Source organism: Mustela putorius, unplaced genomic scaffold (assembly GCF_011764305.1).
Source record: "Mustela putorius furo isolate JIRA1106 unplaced genomic scaffold, ASM1176430v1.1 tig00000224_pilon_pilon_pilon, whole genome shotgun sequence".
NCBI lineage: Eukaryota > Metazoa > Chordata > Mammalia > Carnivora > Mustelidae > Mustela > Mustela putorius.
In genome coordinates, this window is record NW_025421321.1 from 33,625,587 (window position 1) to 33,639,035 (window position 13,449).

The 13,449-nt window shown below is 41.1% G+C and overlaps 1 protein-coding gene across 1 annotated transcript in view; it reads right to left on the bottom strand.

Moving 5' to 3' along the window:
* RAB1A (RAB1A, member RAS oncogene family) overlaps positions 1–332 on the bottom strand; it is a 30,503-nt gene extending 30,171 nt beyond the window's left edge. Inside the window, exon 1 of the mRNA XM_004742076.3 lies at positions 91–332. Coding sequence (XP_004742133.1) covers positions 91–113 — 23 coding nt within the window. The 5' untranslated portion in view covers positions 114–332. The remainder of the gene's footprint in view (positions 1–90) is intronic.
* Positions 333–13,449: the final 13,117 nt, after the last annotated feature.

Here is a 13,449-nt window from a genome sequence, read left to right on the forward strand (position 1 = left end):
CTCCCACCCCTGCCTCAGCCCTCCTCTCCCCCCTTAAGCTTTTCCAAGCTGGCCCACGGACCCAGCCGACCGGTGCTCTCCTGCACTCACTATTCGGGATTCATGCTGGACATGTCACTGCAGCTGCCGCCGCCGCCACCGCCGCCCTTGCTGCTGCAGCCTCCGCCCTGACTCTTCACGCCACGGGTAATCGAGGGAGAGGAATGATACAGGCTGTTCCGGGAGAGCAAACGTCTTTCCCCACTCCGTCCCCTTAGAACACAATCAGCAGCCGCCGCCACTCAGCTATCGCTTCCACCCAAAATGGCCGCCGGCGAACCAGGAAATAGGAAAGCCTTAAACCAAGGGGTCTTTACACAGCGCAGAGGGCGGCCTCACCGCGCGGCACGCCGGGAAAGAGAGTTCGAACACCCAGTGGGCGCTGAAGACCTACGGTGCGGCGCGGCAGCCAGGACTCAACTTCCCGCGAAACCCCGCGCTCCTGGTGCATGCGTATTTGAGAGCTTGTCGCCCGCCCCATTCCCCACTCTCTCACCTCCCCCTCTTGCCCCTCCCTGCTCCCCGCCCCGCTGACTCGCTGGCTAGGACTTCGCTCGGACTCCCCCTAGCGGATTGGCTAAGACCGAGCGGCCCTGGTGATGTCATCAGTGAGACGTGGCAGCCGGGCGAGTCAGCGCCCCAAGAGGGGGAGGAGGGGGAGTGGGGGAGAGAGGGCGGTGTCGGCCAAGAACTGAGGATAGGGCGGGGGGTGATCTGGGGACTCCGAAGGGTGAGAAGAGATGGGTAGAAATCAAGGGACAGCCTGATAGCAGAGGCGGGGAAAGAAGGCCGGCCGGAGTGTACGCCCGGCGGGTCCTTCCGCCTGTGAGCCAGCCTGAAGCTTGAGCTTTCCTGCGGATCCCAGGACGTCGGCGATAAGGACTAAGGACGTAAGAGGAGTCGAGGGGCCTCTGTAGAGAACTTCAGGTCTCTGGAGAACATGAAGCTGTTCTTTCAGTTCTCTTCCTTACTCACCCAACCTCACTGGATCTGGTCATCGTCCAGTGTTGGCCACAGACCACACTACCAATTTCTGTTTTCATTTTTTACCATTCCCTTTCCCACGCGGCTCTGATGACCTCAGCCTCGATATTACAGGAGCCTCCGAATGGAGGCTGCCTCTCTTCTCTGCCCCAGACCCTTTGCACACATAGCCAGATTTCTCTTCCTGAAAAAGCACTTCCATCATGAACCCACAGTTTTCAATGGCTCCACTTTTCGGGGAAGCGATGCAGCGCGAAGTCAGCCAGAAATTTAAGATCATCTTGCCCTGGTCCCAGGCCTCAATTTGAACTGTAATTTTAGTTACTTAATGCTGAGCTGTTCTGCAAGATTGAAAAGTAATAAGCGAGGGAAAGAAGCTATTCATCACTACCTAGTGCCTAGAAACTCCGGGAGTAATAACATTTATAAAACCAAATAGTGTTAACTCTCTTTAATCAGCTCAGGAATTTAAATCTCCACTAAACGTTAACATATTATCTTGGGTTATTTAATTGCAAAGGGCATAGTATAATACATTGTCCAAAGTTTATCTTCCAACTTATCCTAAGAACCAAGAAATTATCTCCCAAGAGTGATTGCAAAATCACTTTAAATTCTCGTGACACTATAATATAGAAAGAAAGCAGTTAGTAACTATACTCCTTATATACTCCACTTAGTAACTATACTCCTTAAACCCCAAATGCCACCATGTGCCTTTGCTGACAACCTCATCAAACAGCACATTAGCATTCTTTCACATGATACTGGCTTCTGAAATGAATACGGTCACCACACCAGAAGTACCCTGAATGGATCAATGACAGACATCCTCCCCCAAAAAATTATTACTCTGGACTCTTATCCCTTCTTGCTTACTGTGATTTCACAGAAGAAAAACTCAGAATCTCCAAAGAACTTAACCTGAAATAAAAAATGGTTTGTTAACTTGTCTCTCCCCTTAGGAAGTACCCACTAAACCTCCTTTAATTATCTATTTCCTTTCCCAATAAAGAGTTACCTCCTAATTACTTTTAACTTCATTGAGAGAGTATTTGTAAGAATTAAATAAAACAGTACAAAGCATAAAACACCATAACTTTGGGGCACTTAACATTACCTTTCTCCTTCCCCTAACTCCCCTGGAGTTTAAATGCATGTGCTATGTACCAAGAACAGAACATTTCAGATCTTGGTAATGGTGGTGTGATATGTGAGGAGATCAGAGGCAGCTTAGCCTGGGAATGGTGGATGGTCCTTTCCTACCTGCTAGTACAACTTATGTCATTCACATTAAGATTTCCTCCCCAAGGGGCGCCTGGGTGGCTCAGCCAGCCCCGCATCAGGCTCTCTGCTCAGCAGGGAGCCTGCTTCCCCGCCCCCCTCTCTGCCTGCCTCGCAGCCTGCTTGTCCTCTCTGTCAAATAAATAAATAAAATCTTAAAAAAAAAAAAAAAAGATTTCCTCCCCAAACCGAGTTTGTCAGTTTTGCTGATTCAAACTTCAATATATTTTATGTTTAGGTGTTTAAGAATGACTGCTTTTGTAGTTCAGATTAATAACTCAGAATAATTTATTAAACTAGCATTTTTCTCTTGGCTGCCCCATCGCTGAATCAGAATTTTCCTAGGACTATTTGTCCACTTATTCTTTGGCTCATTCTTTTCTTCATTTCTTTTTTCTTCTTTCCTTTCTTCTGGTCTGCCATTCTTCCTTTTTTCATTTATCAAATATTTATGACTGGGTATGTAATAAGTGTGTCTGGAACTTGTACTTAGAACCATGAACAATACAAAGGTGAGTGATTACATCTCTCTGTCTGCAAGGCCTGTAGGGGAAAATGCAAAAAATACATTTAAATGATATAAAGTGTATAGGGACAGAAATCAGGTCAGTGTTTGCCAGGAACTAGGAATGGGAAGAGGGAATTGTCTACAAAGTGACACAATGGAACTTTTTGGTTTCTCTAAAATATTGTATAGCTTCATTGTGGTGATGGCTAGTTACTCAACTACATATTTTGCTTATCAAAACTCACAGAACTATATACCTGAAAGGGGTGAATTTTGCTGTATATTTATTATACCTCAATTATAAACCTGACTTTCAAAAAAAAAGATATGAGCTGATATAGAGGAAGGAAACAATTCTAATTCAAACTATTAGGAATGTTGGAGAGGCTGTGGAGAAAGGGGGACCCTCTTACACTATTGGTGGGAATACAAGTTGGTGCAGCCACTTTGGAAAACTGTGGAGATTCCTTAAGAAATTAAAAATAGAGCTTCTCTATGACCCTGCAATTTTACTATTGGATATTTACCCCAAAGATACAGATGTAGTGAAAAGAAGGACCATCTGTACCCCAATATTCATAGCAGCAATGGCCACAGTTGCCAAACTGTGGAAAGAACCAAGATGCCCTTCAATGGACAAATGGATAAAGAAGATATGGTCCGTATATACTATGGAGTATTATGCCTCCATCAGAAAGGATGAATACCCAACTTTTGTATCAACATGATTGGGACTGGAAGAGCTTATGCTCAATGAAATAAGTCAAGAAGAGCAAGTCAATTATCACATGGTTTCGCTTACTTGTGGAGCATAAGGAATAACATGGAGGACATGCGGAGATGGAGAAGAGAAGTGAGTTGGTGGAAACTGGAGTGGGAGACAAACCATGAGAGACTGTGGACTCTAAGAAACAAACTGAGGGTTTTGGAGGGGAGTTGGGTGGGGGGTTGTGTGAGCCTGGTGGTGGGTACTATGGAAGGCAGACACTGGGTGTGGTGCATAAACAATGAATGCTCTAATACTGAAAAGAAATTAAAAAAAAAAAACCTATTAGGCATGCTTTCATGAAGGAGGTGATATTTGAATTAGGCCTTGAAAAAAGTAAAATATTGGTCATTGGCAGAAACGGGGAAAAGGGAGCCTTACATCCCAGAATGATAAAACAATGTAAGCATAACCCTAGAAGTGTGGATACACATGTATTTAAGGAACAGAGATCACAGGTTCCATGGTAGATAAGGTAGGAGATATTTAGGTTAAGGTAAGGTAAGGGGGATCCCAAATGCCTTCTAAGGAGTTTCAGCTTTGTTCAGTAGGTCATGGGGAGAGCCAAGAAAAGTTCTGAGAAGGAAAGTGATCAGCCCAGTGTTTTATGTTTGTTTGTTTGTATGTGTGTATGTATGTATGTATTTATGTATGTATGTCAGTGTTTTAAAAGAAGCACTTTGGAGTTCTCTGGTGACTGGAGATAGGAAGATTAGTTAAAAGGTAATTAGATTCACTAAGGCAAGAGGCCGATGTCCTGACATAGAGTAGTTGCATCCAGAATGGAAAGGAAGGAAGATTCCAGAGAGCAAGGTGTAGAACCTGAAGGTGTGGAGGGTAGAAGGGGGGTGCTAAAAGTGACCCAGAAACATCCAGTTTACCCATCAGCATGGAAACCAAGGCCCCAGTTAAAGTCAGAGAACAGAAGAGAAAGGCCTTGGAGAGAGGTACAGGTGGAAGACTGTGCAGTTTGAGGGCAGAGTTAAAGCTGCCCTGGTGTAGAAGTACTAGAAAGACCAGAAATTGTCCTCTTTCTGAAACAGGGCGCACACACACACACACAAACACACACAGAGAAAACTGTCGAAGACAAATTCAGAAAACCCTAAAGACTCCACCAAAAAATTACTAGAACTAAGAAATGAATTCAGTAAAGTTGCAGGATCCAAAATCAATCTACAGAAATCTGCTCCATTCATATACACCAATAATGAAGCAGCAGAAAGTGAAATTAAGAAAATAATCCCATGTACAATTGCAGGAAAAACAGTAAAATATCTACGAATAAACCTAACAAAGAAGTGAAAGATTTATACTCTGAAAACCATAAAACACTGATGAATGAAATTCAAGATGACACAAAGAAATGTAAAGACATTCCATGTTCATGGGTTGAAAGAACAAATATTGTTAAAATGTCTATCCTACCCAAAGCTATCTTCAGATTTAATGCAATCCCTATCAAAATACCAGCAGCATTTTTCACATAACCAAAGCAGTCTTAAATTTGTATGAAACCACAAAAGACCCCAAATAGCCAAGGCAATCTTGAAAAAGAAAGGCAAAGGCAAATTTCAGACTTCAAGTTATATTCCAAAGCAGTAGTAAATTTCTTAAAGACTTTATTTTTAAGTAATCTCTATACTCAGCATAGGGCTCAAACACACAACTACGAGATCAACAGTTGCATACTGTTCTGACTGAGCCAGCAAGATGTCCCACAAAGCAATAGTAATTAAAACAGTATGGTACTGGCACAAAAAATAACATATAGATCAATGGAACAGAATAGAAAACCCAGAAATAAACCCACAATTACACAGTCAATTAATCTTCAACAATGAATATACAATGGGAAGAAAACAGTCTCTTTAAAAATGGTGTTGGGAGGGACGCCTGGGTGGCTCAGTTGGTTAAGCAGCTGCCTTCGGCTCAGGTCATGATCCCAGCGTCCTGGGATCGAGTCCCACATCGGGTTCCTTGCTCTGCAGGGAGCCTGCTTCTCCCTCTGACTCTGCCTTCCACTCTGTCTGCCTGTGCTTGCTCTCACTCTCTCTCTCTCTTACAAATAAATAAATAAAAAAATCTTAAAAAAAAAAAATGGTGTTGGGAAAACTGGACAGCCACTTGCAAAAAAAAAAAAAATGGAACTGGACCATTCTCTTTCACCATACACAAAAATAATCTCAAATGGATTAAGGACCTAAATGTGGGAACTGAAACTATAAAAACCCAAGAAGAGGGTACAGGCAGTCATTTCTCTAACATTAGCTATAAGCAACATTTTTCTGGTTATGTCTCCTGAGGCAAGGGAAGCAAAAGCAAAAATAAACTTTTGGGACTACATCAACATGAAAAGCTTCTCCACAGTAAAGGAAGCAATCAACAAAACTAGTAAACAATGTACTGAATGGGAGAAGATATTTGCAAATGATATATCCGATAAAGTGTTAGTATCCAAAATATATAAAGAACTAATACAGCTCAATACCCAGAAAACAAATAATCCAATTTAAGAACAGATAGAAGACAAGAATAGATATTTCTCCAGATGACCACAGACATGTGATAAGATGCTCATCATCACTCATCATCAGGGAAATGCAAATCAAAACCACAGTGAGATACCACCTCACACCTGTCAGAATGGCTAAAATAAAAAAGACAAGAAACAGTAAATATTGGCAAGAATGTGGAGAAAATGGAACCCTCTTACACTGTTTGTGAGATAGAAAACTGGTGCAGTCACTGTGGGAAACAGTATGGAGGGCCCTCAAGTAAAAATAGAACTACCATATTATTTGGTAATTCCACTACTGGGTACTTACCCTAAAAATACAGAAACACTAATTCAAAGGGATACATGCACCCCTATATTTATTGCAGCATTATTTACAATAGTCAAACTATGGAAACAACCCAAGTGTTCACTGACAGATGAATGGATAAAGAAGAGGTGGAATAAATATACAATGGAATATTATTCAGCCATAAAAAAGAATGAAATCTTGCCATTTGCAACAACATGAATGGAACTAGAGAGTATAATGCTAAGCAAAATAAGTCGGTCAGAGAAAGACAAATACCATATGATTTCACTCATATATGAAAATTCAAAAAAACAAAACAAATGAGCAAAGGGACGATAGAGAGATCGAAACAAACAGACTCTTAACTCTAGAGAACAAACAAACAGCTACCAGAGGGGAGGTGGGTGGGGGTGTGGGTAAAATAGGTGATGGGGATTAAAGACTACACTTATCATCACGAGCACTGAGTAGCATATACACTTAAAAAAAAAAAAGAAAAGAAAGAAAGATGGGGCACCTGGGTGGCTCAGTCATTAAGCATCTGCCTTTGGCTCAGGTCATGATCCCAGGGTCCTGGGATTGAGCCAGGCGTTGGGTTCCTTGCTCTACAGGAAGCATGCTTCTCCCTCTCCCACTCCCCCTGCTTGTGTTCCCTCTCTCTCTCTCTCTGTCAAATAAATAAATAAAATCTTTTAAAAAATAAAAAGAAAGAAAGAAAGACAAAACTAGACATTTGTTAAAGCGGTAAAAAGAATAAACTTCACTCAGCAACAACCTTCAAGAATATTTGCTAAAGAACCCTTGATCCTTTTTAGACAAAACAAAACAAAACAACAGCAACAACAACAAAACCCTAACTAAGCCTGTGTGTGAGTTAATGACACAGTAAGAATAGAACTTATGTCTCCTGACTCCGAGTCTAGTGCTCTTCCCATTGCCAGTAAGAGTATTTGCTCAGACCCCTGGAGAGGAAGTGTCAAAGCACTAAAGAGAGATAATTGCCTCATCAAATCCAGCCATCTTTTTAACACAACAGATTAATGAAACCCAAGATAAGACTCTACTCTGTTCAATAGATACTCTCTGGTACCCTCAACAGTGTTCTCTGAAAGTTCCCAGAAGCTAGTGCTATCCTCCACATATTCTCCTCTCAGAACATTATAATCACGCCCCTTTCTGGAAGCCTTCCCCATCTACATCAACCTGAAGTGGATGCTCTTTGTCCTCTCTTATCTACCTCAGCCGTTTTGTTAGTGCTTATGTAATGCCTCACATGAAGCTGTCCAGTTCAGAAGCCTTGGTCCACATGTGGCTATTTAAATAAGTTAAAATTAAGTTAAAAATTCAGTTTAGTTCCTCAGTTGCACTACCTGTATTTCAAGGGCTCAACAATGGACATTAAAGAAGATTTCCTTCACTGCAGAAAGTTCTATCAGCACTACATACTATTTGTTAAAATTTTTTTGTGTATATGTTTTAGTTTTCTAGCTAGACTATGAGCTCCTTGAGGGCAGGGACCACACCTTATCAATTCTATGTCCCTCAAGTACTTAGCACAGTGCCTTATACCTAATAAACATCCAACATATTCATTAATTGGATCCTCAGGAAAGAATTGCCATATTAGTAAGATCTAGGATTACTTAAACCTTTTCCCTATATTCTCAGCCAAAAATAAATTTCAGCCCATCTTCCCAGAAAGAACAATGTGTTAAAGTGTAATACATAAGAAACTCCTGTCCATCTAGGCATGGTCAGTGGGAAAAAATGGCAAAGGAAAGGATTCGCTGAAGTATGCTATGCCTACCATAGATATCAAACTCCAGACCCTCAATATGCTGAAAAGAACCTCTGTCTGAACACCTGGTTCCCCGACTTCTACTTCCCATGGAGTTGTCCCCAGTTTGGAATATTCTTGAAGGCAGAGTACTGCCAAGGTCATCACTGTGTTCAGTAAATGGCAGGGCAAGGCCATAGATGCATCAAATAAATAAAATCAGATAAAAAATTCCCCAGCTGTCTCTTTAAAAGAAAAAAAAAAAAGATTCCCTAAGTAGGTCTCAGAACCATCACAGAGGAGTGTAACACCTGTGACTATAAGGAGTCCACAAAATAATAAATCATCCTTATGTCAAAGTGGCATATTTTAGCGGGGCATATTCTGCTACCCTTCACTCTTCAATTAGTCAAGCCACACCAACATTATTATATGCTGCTAGGAACTCATTTTAATTCACTTCTAAAACAATGGCAACCTCGTGGACAATTTCTATTTCACCTAATGGCAGTATTACATAACTTGGCTGGGCAATCCATCTATCTTGGTCTGTCATCTACTCATTGATCCACTCATTCATTCAACAATTATGTAATTAAGCACCTGTTTTGTTCTGACATGGAGATAAACCAATGAGAAAAATTGAGTGGGTCTATGCCCTTATGAAAAATGTAAATTCTCATAAGTGATATAGCTGTTAACTACTACATTTCTTCAAATATAAGACATCATTGTTTTCCAACTTGGACTTAATAACAGCTTTTCAGGAGGCAAAAATGTGCTACCATACTAAATACACATATTGATTTGATGCCGCCATCACACATTCCTTACAAAAATATCACTAAAGCAATGTGTTTATTGTTTACCTATGTAAGGGAAAGCATTATCTAGATAGCCTCTGTAGCATCTCAAAGGAAGTTAAGGACAAAATTGGCTATTTTTGAACTTCAAAAGTCTGGTTTAAAGTGGGTCTTTCACTGAGGGGAGAGGGAAGTCTTGGTTAGCATTGGATAAGGATCACGATATAATAGTTTAGGGTTGATAGACACAGCAAGTGAGGCAAGGAGCTCAGAGTCTTGAAATAAAAATTGTTATCTGATGCTTTATTTGAAGAGCAGATGTGTCTTTCAGGCAGGTCCTGGAATCAACAGTAAAGTCATTTGTAACATCTACCTTCCTGATAAAGAGTTGCCTGGAATGGTGAAGTCATGTTGATGTAGACATTGTGCTACTTAGATGGTGCCATCAACATGTGAAAATCCACCACTTCAAAGAAATAAAGTAATTACACGACTAAAAATATGTAATTATAATTGCAAAATATGTTTTGATGGATAAATATAGGGTACAATGGAAGCATGTAACTGGGGCACCTCAACTACTCTGCAGAGGTCAGAAAAAGCATCTTTGAGGAACTCGTGGTTGAATTGAAGCAAAAATGATGAATTCAGCAAGATGAAGAAATGGAGAGGAAGGGGTGTAGGAGCTAAGATAGCATGTGCAAAGGTCCTGTGGCAGGGAGGAATATGTAGTATAAAAGATTAGCAAGGCTGGAACACAGGAATGAGAGGAAAGAGGCACACAGTTTAGGCCAGTTGGCTGGGAGTGGGCAAGAGATTGCTGTCCTCTGTTACGCTTCTGAGTGACTTTTTATTTTTGAGACAAACCACCCCCCCAAAAAACCCCAAAACAAAAAACACACTTAATGCTCTGAGATCTGAACACAGTATCCCGAGAGTCAAAAATCTAACATTATCAAAGTTTTAAAAAGAGTGATGAATGAGCCTCCATGATAGTCTACCATAACAACATAAGATTCAAATTGTTGCCCAATAACAGCAAAACCAGTTCTAGAATCCTCCTACTTGTGCTTAGACTTGTGATCAAACAGGTTAACTTGATTCTGGTCTCGAGATTTGGCCATGCCCAGGAGGCCAAATAAATTTAAATTAAGGAAGAAGAGTTTTGTTTTTGGTTTTTTTCCCCCAAGTGTTTAATTTATAAGTGGGCAAATCAACATCTTTTTTAAAAAGCCCTGGGGGGCGCCTGGGTGGCGCCTGGGTGGCTCAGTGGTTAAGCCGCTGCCTTTGGCTCAGGTCATGATCTCAGGGTCCTGGGATCGAGTCCCGCATCGGGCTCTCTGCTCAGCAGGGAGCCTGCTTCCTCCTCTCTCTCTCTGCCTGCCTCTCTGCCTACTTGTGATTTCTCTCTGTCAAATAAATAAATAAAATCTTTAAAAAAAAAAAAAGCTCTGGGATTAAGACCTCTGCTTTGTAGTGATTTTTATTTTAAATACAATCATTCATTAATTCATAAGAATACTTCAGTAATGTCTATGGGGTACAAGCTGCCACACTAAATCTTGAGTGAAAGTTGCTTTCTGTTTTTAAGGATTCTAAGCAGTTGGAGATGGGTTTAGAACCACATGGTCAAACGAAATTCTTTATTCAGAGGCCTCTTTGCTCTGGTTCTCTATGGCTGTGTACAACAATTTGTTATTATCTGCCATGGGTTGACTGGGTTCAACTCAGCAGTTTTTGTGTGATGTCTCTCATGCAGTTGCAGTCTGAAGGGTCAACTAGGGGAGACAGTCAAGATAGCTCACTTACCTGGCTGGCAACGAACGCTAAATGTTGGTCAGGAGCACAGCTGAGGCTGTCACCCAGAACACCTGCATATGTTTTCTCCACGTGGCCCCCGCTTCTCTCAACATGAAGGCTGAGTCATGACAGGAAGCAGTCAAAGAACAAGGATCCCAAGAAGCAGGAGCAGAAGCTGCTGGGTCAGTTGGGGACTAAGCTGGGACTTCTTCTGTGTTACTTCTGCCATATTCTATTAGAGCAGTCACAGGGCCTTCTCAGATTCAAGGGGATGCCGAAATTGATGCCACATCTTGATGAAGGAGTGACAAGTTAACTTGGCACAAGAGCAATGCGGGAGAGGTGGGAGATGTGGCAGCAATGTCTGGAAAGAATAATCTACCATGTTGGAATGATGAGAATATTTGGACCAGAAGCGTGTACCAAACCTTACAAGGAGGAGAAGGATACAAAAGAGTAACAAGCATGACTCTTGTCTTTGAGGTAGTGCTTAGCAATGCTAAACTCACACGGAAGAGAGTATGTGAAGGCACTTTCAAAACTACATACCAATAAGTATGGACAGATGCACAGGCATCCCCCATGCAATAGCAAAAAAAAAAGCTCTTCTGAAAAGTAGAAACTCTGTGTGCAAACCCAAACGGGGAGCCTATTTTGTGTAATTTAAAGGGAGAAAAGTATAACTGGTTATACATTAATCAATTTTCTCTTTTTTTAAAGATTTTTAAAAAATTCATTTATTTGATAGAGAGAGATCACAAGTAGGCAGAGAGGCAGGCAGAGAGAGAGGAAGGGAAGCAGGCCTCCTGCTGAGCAGAGAGCCCGATGCGGGACTCAATCCCAGCACCTTGAGATCATGATCTGAGCCAAAGGCAGAGACTTAACCCACTGAGCCACCCAGGCGCCCTCTCAATCAATTTTCTAAGTCCTAACTAAAATACTGTAAAGCACCCATATGTAAGTGATAATCAGCTATACTGGGTTGTAAAAGGCTTAAAACATTTGCCACCTGATACCAAATAATTAATATGAATGTCTATAAATTACTGCTTTGTGTCAAGAACCATGAAGGATTTGAGATCTTTTTCCCAATTGCAAGCTAACAAGTTAGTCTGCCACAGTTTTGTGAATGCTAACCAGAGGCAAATCTGGGATAGTGATGGAAAGAACAGTTTATTACTCATAGCAATAGAAATAGACAGAGAACAATTATTTTTCTGGCCTTAATTCCCCAACTCCAGTTTCTACAGGTGACAGAATGAGGGCCAGGTGGTACAAGCTAATCACATTCCAGGAGAAGAACCCCAAGATTAGGAAACCTCAGTTTTGTGTAATGGACAGGATGCAAACCCACTGCTCAACCTTTGCTCCAGAGGGAGACATTATCTTTATTGCACTGCATAGCAAACGAACCTACCTTCTGCTCTGGAGAAAAACACTATCTCCTTCTTTGTAGGCTATACGGTCCTAGAAAAGATAATGCAGAACAAAAGACTGTTGGTGCCTCTACTCAAAAGACCTGAAAAAAGAAGAGAGACACATGGAGACTTGTCTCTCAACACTTCGTGGGCAGTAAACACTTCATCCGAGATCAAGCATTAGCTGAATAGTGTGCTCAATTTGTTGACATTTGACATTTCCAAACATCTACATGGAATTCTGATGTTCTGGCACTTGTTTATAATATAACAAGAGACTTTCCCTGAATATCATTTTCTTATTGAGTTTCAAAAGAGAAAGAGACTTGGCAATACATGATTTTTCTCTCACCAATACACTGAAAACCAAGACCATGGAAATGGATGATGATACCATGTAACCATACATTTATTTTTCATTCATGCACTCACTCATTCATTTATTCAACAAATAATTATTTTGGCCTCAGAAGTATAGAAATGAAAAAGACAGTCATGTTCCCTGCTGTCATCGAGCTTATGGTTTAGTGGAAGAGGTAGACATTAAACAACTAATTACACAATGGATTGTTTATTAGAATGGTGGTAAGTATTCTGAAAGAGGGAAAGCTGATATTACTTGGGGAGTCTGGGAGGCTTATCTGAGAGGCGGGTTGAGGGATGAATGTAGTTAATCAGACAGTAAAGGAGAAATACAGGGAGGAGTGAAAAGGAAGAGAGACTGGAACAATCCCTGAAGATAAAACCTTGGAGAAGACCATTATTCAAGGGAAGGTAAAGGAAAAGAAGTCTACAAAGAAGATTGAAAAGGAGGAGCTATAGAGGTAGGAGGACAATTAGTATTAAGAAAATTTGTTCAAGGGCACCTGGGTGGCCCAGTAGGTTAATCATCCAACTCTTGATTTTGGCTCAGGTCATGATTTCAGGGTTGTGAGATCCAGCCCCATGTCCAGCTTTGTGCTCAGTGGGGAGTCTACTTGAGATATTCTCTCTCTCTCTCTCACTCTCCTTTTGCCCTTCCCCCACACTCACTCTTGCTTTCTCCTTCCCTCTCTCTCTAAAATAAATAATCAAATCTTTTTTTAAAAAAAAATCATGGTAAAAAAAGGGTGGACATAAGCCAAATGCTATCAACCAATGAATGGATAAACAAACTGTGGTATATCCATATAATGGGAGGTTATTCATCCATGAAAAGGAATGAAGTACCGATACATGTGTAACTTGGATGAACCTTGAAGACATTATGTTAAGTGAAGG